Source organism: Phascolarctos cinereus, unplaced genomic scaffold (genome assembly GCF_003287225.1).
Source record: "Phascolarctos cinereus isolate Bilbo 61053 unplaced genomic scaffold, phaCin_HiC Scaffold_4;HRSCAF=312, whole genome shotgun sequence".
NCBI classification, from domain to species: domain Eukaryota; kingdom Metazoa; phylum Chordata; class Mammalia; order Diprotodontia; family Phascolarctidae; genus Phascolarctos; species Phascolarctos cinereus.
This window is the reverse complement of record NW_027555847.1, coordinates 586924538-586939563: the sequence shown is the minus strand read 5'-3', so window position 1 is coordinate 586939563 and position 15026 is coordinate 586924538. Positions and strand designations below refer to the sequence as shown.

The window sequence follows — 15026 nt, the reverse complement described above, 5'->3', positions numbered from 1 at the left end:
GCTCAATTCTTAAATAAAAATTTAAAGTTTCCTTCTAGTCAATATCATATACACTTTCCCCCAAAACAATATATGCACAATTATTTCAATGTACAAATCACCATGACAACACAGGGCTTCATTTCTATTTCTTTCTAAAGATCAAGAGATGAAGGAGAGCACAAGTTTTAGGGTTATTTTTTTTTAAGAGGGGAAGAGGAAAAGACGAAAGGGGAACCATAAACATATGAAGAGAAGAGACAGAATTCTAAAAATGATATAAAAAACATAAATGGTTATACTTAAAACACTATCATGTTTAAAGAATACAACATATTTGGAAAACAGAAAACAACAGCCACTGGTAGCTTACAGTAAACACAACCAACTATACCACACATATGCAGAAAATAAAAATACAGACTGAATAAAGCCAGCTCAACTAGTATATATATAAGATACAAGTGTGGGCCTTGTTAAGCTACGTCAGTTAAGTTACTTGGTCAGCAAAAGAACAATTTACACAATAACAACACTGTAAAGAAAATGAACTTTGAAAGACTTAATAACGCTAATCAACGAAATGAGAAACCACAATTCCATAAGATGGATGACAGACTCAAGGTGTAGAATGAAACACATGTTTTTGGACATGGACAATGTAGAAATTTGCTTTGCATGACTATTCTTTATAGCTAGTTAGAAGTGTTTTTAAATTTTTTTTACTGGAGATATATAGTTGAGAGAAGGTCGTTAACAACATCAAGAGAGAAGGGCAGAGGAATGGAAGAGAGAAATAGCACAGCTTTGAAAGTTGTATATTGAATTTATTCTATGCTTAAAGAAAAAAAGAAGCTATATGTAATAGAGTTGCAGTTTTAAATACAATCCTCTTTTTCATTTTTACTCTATATATGAAAATTATATGGCATTTTGTTATGTTCAGAATTTTTAAAAACAATTTAAATGACAAAAGTTACTTGGTTAGTATATGGCACTAATGAAGCCGAGGTTGCAGACCTAATCCCAGAGAAGGTCTAACACAGAAAAAATTCCTAAACCCTATCAAGCATTTCACAAAATGCAAAACACACAAGGACTGGACAAAAACACATGGAAGATTCTGCACAACTTATTACCATATTTGGAAAAAACTTTCCTCCTCGTGTCTAACTGACTCAGAGGATTGTATCTTCTAGTGTTGTTTTCACAAGAAAAGAATACGTTTCCTCAGTAGACATTTGGTAATCAGTAAAACAGGCCTCCTTTGAGACCATTACTGCTTAAGGGAACCACCAGCGGTAGGCCATAAGTTGTTTCTAAGCAAATACCTATGACTTAATAGTACCTATGACAATATAGGAAACATCAAATTAAGAAAAAATCTGAACTGAGTGTCAAAAAAAATCTAAATCTGTTCTTGCCCCTAACAATGATTGTGACCCTGAGCGCTTATTTAATTGTACTTTACTTCAATCATCTTATTTATTATTCAAAAAGGGATAAAAATATCTGAACAAAACCAATCTCATATGGGTATTCAAGAAATTTTTTGAAAGATATATGGGATGTGCTCTGGGCTTCTCAGCAGAAAAGTATACTAATAAAGGCATCATTAGTAATTACTGGAATATTAAAATACAAGTTAAAGGAAAATTACAATTATTTCAAGAATCATATTCTTGCTTTCATAATTTGTCCATCAAAACCATCTTTTTCAATGTAAAAGTTGTTTCTTCAATTAGCTATGTTTTACTTTAAGAAAACTGGATCCACAAAAATCTAGGTTTCCAGAAGTGAGATTCAACAAGCATTTACTAAACATGTACTCTGTACAGGCCACTAAGAATACGAAGGTAAAAACAAAAATCAGTGCTTGATCTGAAGGAACTTTGTTTTCATTTAAATTGAAGATTGCCTTTAAATTGCAAGTCATCCCAAGAGCATTTTAAATAATTCAATTTACATTATTTTTTAGTTATGATACATCAAAAATTATATTTATACAAAGTTTTCAAGTATTAAGAAAAATATATTCAAAGTCATACATGTAGGTAGAGATTATTTCCTGACAGCCAACTGTTAATCTGGCATAGAGTTGGGTAACAAATAGGTCCTTTGTCAGCAACCTGAAAATCTTGAAAAAGAAGGAAAAGTTCAAGATATGATATGGAATATTTTATATAAAGTAAGTTTTATATGTAGGACACACAACTGTAATCAAGTTTTGATCTTTTTTTTCTTTCTTTTTTTTTGGGGGGGGGCAGGCAATGGGGTTAAGTGACTTGCCCAGGGTCACACAGCTAGTTAAGTGTCAAGTGTCTGAGGGCAGATTTGAACTCAGGTCCTCCTGACTCCAAGGCTGGAGCTCTATCCACTGTACCACCTAGCTGCCTCCTTGATCATTTCTAGTTGGTAGATTTGTTTTCTTCCTTTAATTGTCCAGCTTGGCAATATGTTTAGCATAAAATACACAACAAAAATGCAGAATGGACAAAATCTTTTCTATTTTTAGGCAACTGAGGTTAAGTGACTTGCCTAGGGTCACATTGCTAAGTGTCAAGTGTTTGGTCTGAGGCCGCATTTGAACCCAGGTCCTCCTGACTTCAGGGCCGGTGCTCCATCCACCGCGCCACCTAGTTGCCCTCGACAAAATCTTTTCAATCCTTCTTTTGAACCAGGAAGAAGTGGTCCCAGGGTCTGTCACTAGAGGTCCCAGAAAAAAAAATTATTTAAGTGGCAGTTTCTAAGATACTAATTTCAATTCAATTTAATACTCACTTGTTAAACAGCTACTCTGTGCAAATACCTGTTCTAGAGGTAGGAATACAAAGTTGTAAATGATAAAGACCTTGTATTCAAGAAACCTTCATTCTTCTGAAGAGATATAACATGTAAAAAGACAAGCAAAAACAAGATAATCTAAACAGGGAGATTGAATACAAACAACTAGTTAAGAAAAGGCTTCCCATAGAAGCCAGTACCAGCACTAACCCCTGAAGAAAGCTAAGAATACAAAGAGGCAGGGATGAGGAGGGAGGGCATTCCAGGCATCAGAGGACAGGCTGTGCAAATGCATGAAGGCAGAAGATGGAATGTTATAAGAAAGGAGGGATACCAAGTTCAGGGAGTAGCAAGTAATCCAGTCTGACTGGGACCCAGTGAAGAAAAGAGAGTAATATATAGTAAAGCTAGAAAAGGATGCTGGGCTATACTATGAAGGGATTTAAATGTCAAGCACAAAAGTTTCATATTTATCCTAGAGACAATGGAAGTCACTGAAGGTTCTTGAGCTGGGGACATAATCAGATGCATTTTTTTTTCAGTTTAACACTCATCTCATTAATAATATTTTCACTATATGCTACATAAATGCATAATCTACATAAAAGAAAAACAAGTTTCATGGGCACAACAGTTAAAAACAACATGGTGGAAGCAAGATAGCAATCGCTGGAAAGAACCTGGGGCAAAGAGTTTTCACTGCACTCTAAATTAGTGTCTGTAAAAGCTATGATGAGGAGAGATTATCCAGCACGATGAAGCCAGCAAATTTGCATTTATTGCAATCAGATATACTTTTAAGACTATTTTGACAACCATGTGAAGGACACATTGAAAAGGAAATAACTGTTTTGGCAGAGAGATGATCAATCGGGAGGCAACAGTCAAGGTGAAGGGTGATGAGTACCTGAATCAGGGTGACAGAAAGGACAGATATAAGAAATGACACAGTGGCAGAATCAATGAGACATGGTAAACACTGTACATGAGAGAAGAGGTAAAGTAAATAATTGGGGACCTTAATACAAGTAAATGGAAGGATAGGGGTACCCACAAAGAAAGAAAGAAGCTTTGAGGCAGGAGGAAGTTTAAGGCAAAAGAAAATAAGTACCATTGGAATATGTTGAGTATGAGAAGCAATGAGATATTCAGGTAGAGCTGTCCAGCCTGCAACTGATGATGTGAAAAAGGGAGAACAGTGATATGAGTTCAGAAGAAAGATGGGGACTAGATATATGAATCTGGGAATCATCCGCATAGAGATGATATTGAACCAATGGAAGCTGATGAGATCACCAAGAAAGTACATAGACACAGGAAAGATGAAGACCCAGTCCACCCAAGGTTAGGAGCAGAATGTGGAAGATAATCCAGTGAAGGAAGGTCAGATAAACAGAAGAATCAAGAGAAAGCAGTGTCATGAAAGCCACGGAAGAAGAATACTCAGAAGGAGCAAATGGTCAGTACTGTCAAACACTGCAAAGGGATAAGAAAAATCAAGCCTATGAAACTGCTGTATGCTACTACATATATGAAAAGGGACTGTCTTATTTCTGGCTCACAATCCTTCACCTTCAACTGTGTATAAAGTTAGGAAATGTTACACCCAAAAAATTGATTTTTTTTTTTTAGATTTGGTGATAGAGGACTATTCTGTATATTGAATCTGTTACTAGTGCTACAACTATATAGATCTTGCATAATGAACCTCTTACTAGTGCTACAACTGCATATTTGTGAATGGATTTTTTTTCCAGATAAAACTCAATTTAATTTAGTTTTAAATTAGCACAATGAGAAAAAAGGAGACTGAAGAGAAAACCCAGACAATAATGAATCAGAAAATTTAGATATTTTAGCCTAAACTACAGAGCAATTTGGAATCAGAACTGAACCTAAACCCAGTTCCACTGACTCAGCAGAGATGGACTCTATCAACTGTGACTGTTAAACTGCTGCATCTGTGCTTCTATTATATTACTGAACTACAGGCAGAAGCATTACCTTTATGATTAGAAAAGAAATGAAGATTGTGGCATTTTCAACTTACTCTTTCATCAATGATTTTCATAAGCCATCTTTTAGTTAAATTATGTCTCTTGACTGCCTAAAAAAAAAGAGAAACATTTTAAAAATCCTGACAAATTAAAAAACTTGTGAAAATCTGAATGAAATAAATCCAACAAAAACAGTGGTTAAGGGAGCAACATTTGCAACAGTACATTATTAAAGAAACAGCAGTGCTAGAAAAGACAACAGGGAAGAAGAAAACGTCAATGGAAAATATTTCAAAGCATTTCCAAGTGAAGAATTTTCCTAGTACTTTTCCACTAACTGGCTGCTTCCCTGAACTATTTAATAATTTAAATGGTTCAATTACTATTGAAATCCTCCCCCCAAAAAGGCTTTTTTATTTACCTGATGCACCCTGGCTTTGCTGTAGCTGACATTTTAAGGCTATCCTGTTATTAAGTACTTCACTTCTAAAATAATACAGATGGTCTCTGAAGAAAAAACCATTTCCTTAAAAATGAAAATAGCACATCCTAAAGACCCAAAAGAAAAATATGAATTATCTATCACTTCATTTTACCTATAAAAGGAGTTTTAAGTATTTCCTAGCCATAGACTATTTTAATAACTAATCCCTTTTCAAATTACCCCTCTTCTAAACGTACTATAGTCTTTCTTTCCAAACTTGATCTATCCTCACTATAGTCTAAGTGGCTGTCATGGAAGTCAATGTCTCATTGATGCATTCTCATAGTGACTAAGAGAATAGATAAAGCTAAGGCCCTTGGAGCACTCTTGTCTTTATTTAAGGCTCTTAACACTTATAGGTTAATATTTTTCCATAGCCAATAAGAAATTTTAAAAGCTAGACCACAGACCTCTTATTTAAAACAGTCTGATAATGACTTATGCTAAGGAGAAGTGTATGCTGTGAGACAGGCCCCATGCAGCTGCCTCAAACCTAGAGGGAAATGTAGTGCACAGACCACTGGGGCCCAGCAGTTACAAAGATTACAAGAGTCATTTCAAGAGCTCCCACTCTAACCCTACTGTGACAGGAAGAAGAAACCTTTCTAAATGGGTTCAGCTCCTGATGCTCTGGGATTCATCAGCCTAACCCCAAGTTATAATAGCTCTGTTTTCATTTGAAGGAAGTAAACAATAAATATTTTTTTAAAACAAATTTAGAATATAGCAATTACAAATAACTTTGAGAAATTATAGAAAGAGAAATAAACCCTGACTATGCACAATTACCTAAAATGGAAATTTAAATTCATCTACAAATTACCTCCAAAATACATTCAACAGAGGAACCCCTATATGGAATACATATAGCAATTACGTTATAATTGTTGTTCTATTCCTAATTTTACTGTTGAACTATCACCATCACCATTTGACTTGTATAATGTTTTACAGTTTATAGAACACTTTCACAAATATTTCCTCTTTACAACCACCCCGTGAGATAGGTAGGGCAAGTATCTTCCCTATTTTATAGATGAGAAAACCAAGATTACAGCTAGAAAAGCGTCAGGGTGTACCAGATCTTCTGACCTCTAGTCCATAACTGTTTCAATGACAAGGAAGAAATTAAACAATGACAGGAGCAAACTCTGGTATCTAGACAATACATCTTCACTGCTTCTATGCTACACTTTGAAAAAGAATCTGACATTCTATTAAGGAATAATGAAAAGGTTTGGAACAGCTACAAATGAAAATATATAAATTGTACCTAGGCAGTACAACTACTCTGAATGCCAACAATTTCTTCCAGATACTCAGAATAACCTTCAAAATTAGTCACACTGCAAAACTGAAGAAACAAGCATGATCACAGTTTAAGTTGCTCTAAAGAGAACTTGATAAGCCAGCAACTATAAATTGATACAAAGAGTAACATTTTATTTTCTATTTCAGATACACCTTCTAGCTTTCTAAGAAAGGCAGATACAAGAATGATTCACCTCCTAAAGCAAATTCCCATCTCCACTATGTTTTCAGAAAAACTGACAAAGGCTAGAATACCCTGTACAGTAGCTTAAGCATGAGCTAACAAGTATAAGGAGTCTTCTAGAGATTGAAGAGTCAGTGCTCTACTGGGAACTGATTCCAGGGGTGGAGAACCTGCGGCCACATGTAGTCTTCCAGGTCCTTGGGTGCAGCCTTTTGACTGAGTCCAAGTTTTACAGAACAAATCCTTTTATTAAGGGGATTTGTTCTGTGAAGTTTGGATTCAGTCAAAGGGCCACACTTGAGGAACTAGAGGGTCATATGTTGCCTTCGGGCCACAGGTTCCCTACTCCTGGTTTAGGCCAAGTTTCTTAAAAGGAGATAAACAGGGGGGTGAACAACTAATCTAATACCTACAGTTTTCTATTCATTTTTTTCTTCTCAGTCCCCCAGTGTGAGAAGACCTGGGTTTCCACTCCTTAGTGGGAAATCAGCTATGGCTTGCCCTTGACGGTGATTAGACCTAAGGAAATTTGTGCCAACATTGCTTCTATTGTAGAATAGACATCTAGCTCTGGTTACTTTAGTTATAACATTAGAGGTAAGTAATACAAGTCATTGGAATTTCCTTTCTCTTTACATAGCTTGGAAAGGTACTCAACCAGGGGTTCTTGTGTATTAAATGTGTTGTACAAGCAGGTGCTGCTAGTTGGTGCAAGAGATCACTAGGTCTGGAGTCAGACAGATCAGAAAGACCAGAGTTCAAATGTGACCTCAGACTAGCTGTCACTTAACCCCAATTGCCTATTACCCAAAAAAAAAAAAAAAGAGAGAGAGAGAGAAAAGAAAAAGGAAATAGCAAACCACTCCAGCAACTCTGCCAAGTAAACACCATGAACAAGTTCACACGGTCACAAAGAATTAGACACGACTGAACAGCAACAACGACACAGAGGTGGCTCAGTGCAGAAATGTTCGAGAGGCCAGTAATGAACACAGTAAGAGATAGCACGTTATCAACAGAACCTGGATCCAAGAATTTCCTTTGTATGATACCTAGAATTTATCTTTAAATACATAGTTTTTAGTAACTGTGTAAAGTGGCTCCTGTCTCAAATCCATGATGAAAGCAAATTAGTCCTATCATAAATAACTAGTACACATTTCAACATTAAAAAGCTTATAAAAGGGGGGCAGGTAGGTGGCGCAGTGGATCGAGCACCGGCCCTGGACTCAGGAGGACTGAGTTCAAATCCAGCCTCAGACACCTAACACTCACTAGCTGTGTGACCCTGGGCAAATCACTTAATTCCATGGCCCAACCAAAAACAAACAAACAAAAAAACGAACAAAAAAAAAGCTTATAAAAGGCGATAATGAACCATGCGACAAACATTTCCCAGGATTTAAACTCTACAACCAAGCAACTGTAGAGTCACAAAATGTGGAGTTGGAAGGGACCTCAGAGGCCACGTAGCTCAACTCCTCCTTCTAAAAGAATCCCCAATACAGCACACCCAACCAGTAATCATCCAGCCTCTGCGTGGAGACCTTCAGTGGAGGAGGGCTGCAGTGCCTCCCAAAGAAGCTCATTCAACTTCTGGATAACTTCGCTGGGATTTTTTTTTAAGGCAGTTGGGGTTAAGTGACTTGCCCAGGGTCACACAGCTAATAAGTGTCAAGTGTTTGGTCTGAGACTGGATTTGAACTCAGGTCCTCCTGACGTCAGGGCCGGTGCTCTATCCACTGCACCACCTAGCTGCCCCGAAATCATTAAGGCTTTTTTTTTTAAGGCAACTGGGGTTAAGTGACTTACCCAGGGTCACACAGCTAGTAAGTGTCAAGTCTTTGGTCTGAGGCCGGATTTGAACTTAGGTTCTCTTGACTTCAGGGCCGGTGTTCTATCCATTGCGCCACCTATCTGTCTCTGGGATCTTTTTAAAAAAATAATATTAAACATAGATTTGCTGCTTTGCAATTTCCATTATGTTCCAACCTTTGCCTCTAGGGCCAAGCAGAACAGATAATCTCCTTTTATATGACAGCCTTTCAAGTACTCAAAGTCAGCTATCCCAAACCTTCTCTTCTACAGTTTAACGTGCTTGGTTCCTTCAACTGACTTCAGAGGGCGCGTCCTCCTGGACTCAACCTTTCACACTCTGCTGGGAACTTAACCTTTCTCACTCTCCACCAACCTGGACCACAATCCTTCAATAACTTATTTCATCTACTAAGTATGTCTTCCAACAGTTGTTATGCCCAAAAATTTTATCATCCTGCAGTCAGCCTGGTGATGAGCCTCTCTGAACTTAGCCAGTCTGGTCCTCAAACCACAGACAGAGTTCATTGCTAGAACTATATCTGAAGTTGTTCTGGCATGGTAAGACCTGCCAGATTAGTACAGACTTCAAGAACCCAACATTCCCCTCATACCATGATAAACTGAGGAAGCATTTGGAAGACAGTTCTATGGTAGATTTGTGATAGCTTAAAAAAATAACAACCACCCAGGTCTGTGTTAAAATTCCTCGTAGTGAGAAGGATAACAACAGCAGCAGATTTATGTTGTAATACAGTGGATGATTTGAAGCCCTTTGCTACAGTTAAGAGATCTCAAGCTAACAATTGCCTAAAAATTTAATTTATAATAAAGGACTATGAAATAACAGGTAGAAGTCTCTAATACTTTCTTCCAGACAACACTAAAAGAAACAAGAATTTTTTTTTCACCTTCCACAGTTCAATGGCTACTGGCTGATGAGGTGGACTGCCAGAATATATATCTTCCACAGCTTTCTTCCAAAACTGCATTCTCATTTGGCCAATCGTTTTCTGAGAGATTGAGTCTTTAACCTATGAAGAAAGTTTAAAACTTTAATAAATGCACTGTTTATACACATATTTAAGTATGCAGTTGTGGAGGGAATCAGATAATGATTCGGGTCAAAATTAGGATTGCTTCTACACATCTGTTTCTGATTTCACCTAAAACTCATATCAGTTAAATTTTTATCACTTATTAGTCATCTAGAGCCCTTGGCTTGAGATTATTTTGTTTTCTACCAGAAAAATCATTGAAGTCTTTATTTTATAATAGAAACAGTGGGGAGGAAACATGCATTTACCAGCTGCTGGTAAACGCATTTTTAAGTCTAAGTAACAGCCCTAAGGAATGGTACCTGATGCTCTCTAGCAAACTGTATTCCTTGGAACTGTTAGCCTCATTGCTTCCAGGGCACTAGAAAAGAACCTAGCCCACAAGTAAGAGAATGCTAGACTCTGTCCTCCTGCCTTAATTGATTAGAGCAGCAACTGTGGTAGATAACTTTAGCAAAATTACTCTTCAGGAAAATCAGATGGGAATCTATTCAACTGACAGTTTGGTGCAGTTCTCAGGTATATGTGAATATATACCAAGATACCAATAATCAAATGTGTCTGAGGATTGAATATGAAGCCCAGAGATTTATTTATTAACCTGTAAATATGGGCCCATCAATTGGGGAAGGGCTAAACAAGATATGGCATATGAATGTGATGGAATACTACTGTGCTGTAAGAAATGATGAAGGAGAAGGTTTCAGAAAAGCCGGGGGATGACTTTTATGAGCAAAACCAGGAGAACAATTAGAAGAACAATTGTTGCTTACCGTCTCAGGGAGGGAGGAGGTGAGGGAAAGAGACAATTTGGAACTAAAAAAAAATGTTAAAAATTGTCTTTACATGTAACTGGGGGGAAAAACAAAATATTTTTAAAAAGAAGAACAACTGAGCAGAACAGGAAAATAGCAACGTTGTGAGGATAACTTTGAATGACTTAGTAACTCTGATAAAACACAATGATCAACCACTATTCCACAAAGGATTCAGGATTGAGGACAGACTCAGAGTACAAAATGAAGCATGTTTTTTTCTCTTTTTTTTTTTGATAGGGCTAATGGTATTTGTCTTGTATAACTAACTCTACATATTTACAATATGTTTTGTTTTTCTTGCCTTCTCAACAGGTGTGAAGGGAAGGGAGAAGTGATACAATTCCGAATTGAAAATAAAATAAAATTGAATTAAAAATAAAAAACAAAAAGAGAAAAAAACAAGCATTTAAATGTGGGATGACTGAGTATTTCAAATGTCTTAATGGGAGGAAATAGGGATCTCCCAAGAACAAATGATTGGTCTCTCTCTCTCTCTCTCTCTCTCTGACCTCATTAGTTCCTATGGGTTTAATTTACCTCTATTCAGATGACTTGAAGATTTAGCTGCCCATTTCTAGTCTCTCTCTTGAAATGGAGTCCCATATCACCAACTGCTTATTTTACATTTCAAACTGGATGTCCTACAGGCATCTTAAATTCAATGTCTAAAACAACTTTTCTTTCCCCCTGAATTTATCTATCACTTCCTCCATCAAATTTCCCCATTCCTGTCAAGGGTACTACCATCTTTCAAGACACCCTTGGTGTCATCTTCATCTTCTCCTTCACCCCACAAATCTAATCAGTTGCCAAACAATTTCATTTCTACTTCCACAACTTCTCTTACATCCATTTACTTCTCTCCACTCACACATCTACCATATTAATTCAGGCCCTAATCGCCTCTGGCCTGGACTACTCTAAAAGCCTTCTAATAGGTGTCTCTGTCTCGAGTCTCCCCTTTCTCCAATCCAGCCTCCACATAGTTGCCAATGTGATTTTCTAAGTGCAGATCTGACCATATCACTCATAGCTCAAACTCTAGCAGCTCTCTATTAACTTTAAAATCAAAAGCAAACTGTTTTTGGCGTTCAAAGACAACAACCTTGCTCCCACCAATGTTTACAGATTTCTTATACGTTACTCCCCTTCATGTACTCTTTGATCTAGAAAAATTGGCCTTTTTCTTCCTCAATCACAACACTATCTTCCATCTCTTTGACTTTGTACTGGCTATCCAAAACATCTGAAATACGTTCCATCCTCACCTCTATGTCTCCCATAAGTATTTTATATTTATTTGGTACGTTTGTGTTACTTGCCTAATAAGTTGTAATCTCCTTAAAGGTAGGGACTGTTTCATTTTTGTCTCTGTACCAGCAGCACCAAGTACAATGCCTGGCACAAAGTAGGTACTTAATAAATACTTACAGACTGATGGCCAAGACAGGTGAAAATAGAAAGCAAGATTTCTAGAATAGCCTAAGAGATACCAGCTAAATTTGTCAGGTGGGCAGCTATTCAGGAAGCAATCTGGACCAGAAACCAAATGGATTAATTTAGGTCCCAAAAGAAAAGGATAATAGAGGGAGGGGAAGGGAACAAGCATTTCTATAAGATTCTATAAGATTCAGCAAATTACCATGTAACATCACACCATAGTGAGAAGACGTTATGTTGGAAGGGAAGTTATTCATTCATAGGCAGCTATTTATTTGCAGTTGAGCATATTAGCCCTTGTCTTATGTACTGTGTGCCAGGCACTGAGCTAAGCACTTTACAAATATTATCTCTTATTTGATCCTCACAACAACCCTGGGAGGTAGGTGCTATTATTATCCACATCATTTTACAGTTGAGGAAACAGAGGCAAAGAAAGGTTAAGAGATTTGCCCAGGGTCATACAGATGGTAACTATCTGAGGCTGGATTTGAACTCCAGTCTTCCTGATTCTAGGTCCAGCACTCTATCGGTCACACAGCTGCCTTCAGATAATCCTCTGTAGTTCAAACAGGGACTAAAGCAAATGGTTCAGTCTTGAACCGGAGGGTGATTGCAAGATAGTGAGGAATAGCATTTCAAGGAGCTGGGCCTATAAGGAAGGGTCTGTGGATTAAATAACAATGATTAAAGAGGGCCTAAAGAAGACTGTTCAACGGTTTAAACCCATAACACCACATCTGTAATTTATCAGTTATCCTATAGCTTATTCCTACATATCCTCTTACATGGTAATAGTTCTGTTGTAGACTTTAATACACTATGTGTACTGGACTATAGCTGTAAAGTAAAAGTTAAAAAAATAAAAAATAAAAAGCTGTCCAAGGCAGAGAACCTACCCCCTTCACTTTATGTCTTTAAGTTGCAACAACAAAACCTTATCTGAACTAAGCAGCAACAAAAAGGGGGAACCAGCTGGACAATCCTGCAATCTATTTTGGGTACAACTCATCCCTTGGTTGTAGCAGATTAAGTCTTCCTATCAGATCTTGAGAATCCAAAAGTCTAGTCAGAACAATATTTCATCTTTGCCTGTGGCACCAATGGGACACTAGAGGGACAACCTAAGAATTGTATTCCTGAATATCCGTCCCTGAGATATCCCTAGCTTTTCTAATCTACATCCATTTCTAATGCTAGGGTGACTACAAACTTTGTGGGAATAGAAAAGAAAGGACAAGAAGGGCTAGGACACATTCTGAGGAATGCAAAGGATAATATGTTAAAATAAATATCAAGTTCTAAGACTTAAGTACTACAGCCAGGGCACGGTCAAAGAAAAATTTAAGTAATACTTTAGTGTATACAAACAAAATTCTCCCCAAAATGCTTATCCCAGGTCAGAGTCTACTTAGCACCTGAATGAAACAAAGATCTCTTTTTCATAAATTCAGAGACACTATTAGCAAATAATTAACATTTGGCATTATGTGTCATTTAAAACTGGAAAAAAAAAACAACCCTACTCATTTCAATTGCTTAGGACAAGGACTAAAATGCTCAACGGCAAATAAATAGCTACCTATAAATGATAACTTCCCTTCCAATATAACGTCTCCTCACTATGGTGTGGTGTTACATGGTAATCTGCTAAATCTTGGTAGGCAGGCTGCTCTCCCTATAGCTTCCCATTTTTACTATGTTTCTTTACATCAGTCACTACAGCCTCACGGTCAGGGATGCATAGCATAAAGTTCCACTGAATTAATAATCCTGGTTAAAACTGCAAATAGTTATTGGCATGTTAAAAGCTTTTTACCACACAATCTGGGGAACAACCACAAAAGCAACATCACAGGATAAAAACAGGTCTTTAGCTAAGCTCATTTTATTGTATTCTTTCTTATTTTCAAACAATTCCTCAGCACTATTCCCAAGATGAAAGGAAGTGTGGTATAGTGGATACAGGTCTTACCCTAGAGCCAGAAAGACTTGGGTTCAAATCCTACCTCAGACACATATCAGCTGCATGATCCTGGGCAAGTCACTGGACTTCTCAAAGCCTTAGACAACTCTCCTAGACTATAAAAGCACAGAATTAGCATTTAGAATAGCAGAAGAAGCTTCTTCACCAGAAGCTCCAGAAACTGCTAAAATCACAGGTCTGGGAAAAAAAGAAATTCCAGGTCATATGCCTGACAGGAACTATGAGAGCAAGCAGATCCCAGATAGACACTTGCCAGGCTACAAATCACTTATTTCTAAAACATCTCCATCAACCACTAGTAACACTGTCTTGCTAAACTGAATGATTAGAAATAAATTAGCAGCTAGGTGGTGCAGAGAACAGAGCACAGGCCTGGAGTCAGGACGACCTGAGTTCAAATCCAACCTCAGACTATTTCTGTGTGACCCAGGGCAAGTCATTTAACTTCTGTTTGCCTCACTTTCCTCATCTGTAGAACAGGAATAATACCACTTACCTCCCAGGATTATTGTGACAATCAAATGAGATAATTATTTTAAAGTGTTTAGCACAGCTCCTAGCACATAGAAAATACTATAAAAATGCTAGATATTATCCTTGTAATTATTATTGTTGTGACACCTAAGAAAAGTTCATTAGTAACTTTCATAATTTTAACAATTTACTGGCAAACACATCACTTGGGAGAATAAACAAATACTGATAAAGCGACTTTGGGTTTTCATCATTAGGCTCATTAGCTTTCTAGTCTATCTTTCTTTCACATTTAACTTGAATGAATATTTTTATAAGTAATGAAAACTGATTTATCTCCCCTTTAGTTCACACCAAGTTAGGAAATAAGCACTAAGCAATTCCTAAACCAAACTTTAAACTGGTTTACTATCTTGGAATTATTGCTGGTTTATGTGAAAAGTGAATTGAAGAACTAAAATTATCATCTAGATTATTCAATTCTCTAAGCTTAGGCAAAATTAAATCCGGTAAGTACCTGAGCACCTATTATGTACTTGGACCCAGCTACTGTTAAACATTCTGGGAATTACAAACAAGCATAAACATAGCAAAGTAAAATAAAGGTTGTATGGCCTAGGAGAGAAAGTGAGGGACCTAAAATGGGGAAATCCCACTTCTTTGAAACTTTCTGTATCACCCCATATTCAAAGTCC

At 37.1% G+C, this 15026-nt stretch overlaps 1 protein-coding gene across 7 annotated transcripts in view; it reads right to left on the bottom strand.

The window, feature by feature from the left end:
- The window catches only part of NDUFAF6 (NADH:ubiquinone oxidoreductase complex assembly factor 6), a 91700-nt gene that overhangs the window by 61125 nt on the left and 15549 nt on the right, over positions 1-15026 (bottom strand). For 4 of the 7 annotated variants that reach the window (XM_020968771.2, XM_020968761.2, XM_078153666.1 and 1 more), the window contains 2 exons: positions 9466-9588; positions 4814-4870 (listed from right to left, as the gene is read on the bottom strand). In XM_020968771.2, the coding sequence (XP_020824430.1) occupies positions 4814-4870; positions 9466-9588 (180 nt within the window). Of the gene's footprint in view, positions 1-4813; positions 4871-8551; positions 8637-9465; positions 9589-13879; positions 14282-15026 lie in introns of those variants that run through there. The other 3 variants (XM_078153667.1, XM_078153668.1, XM_078153669.1) reach the window with 3 other exon arrangements.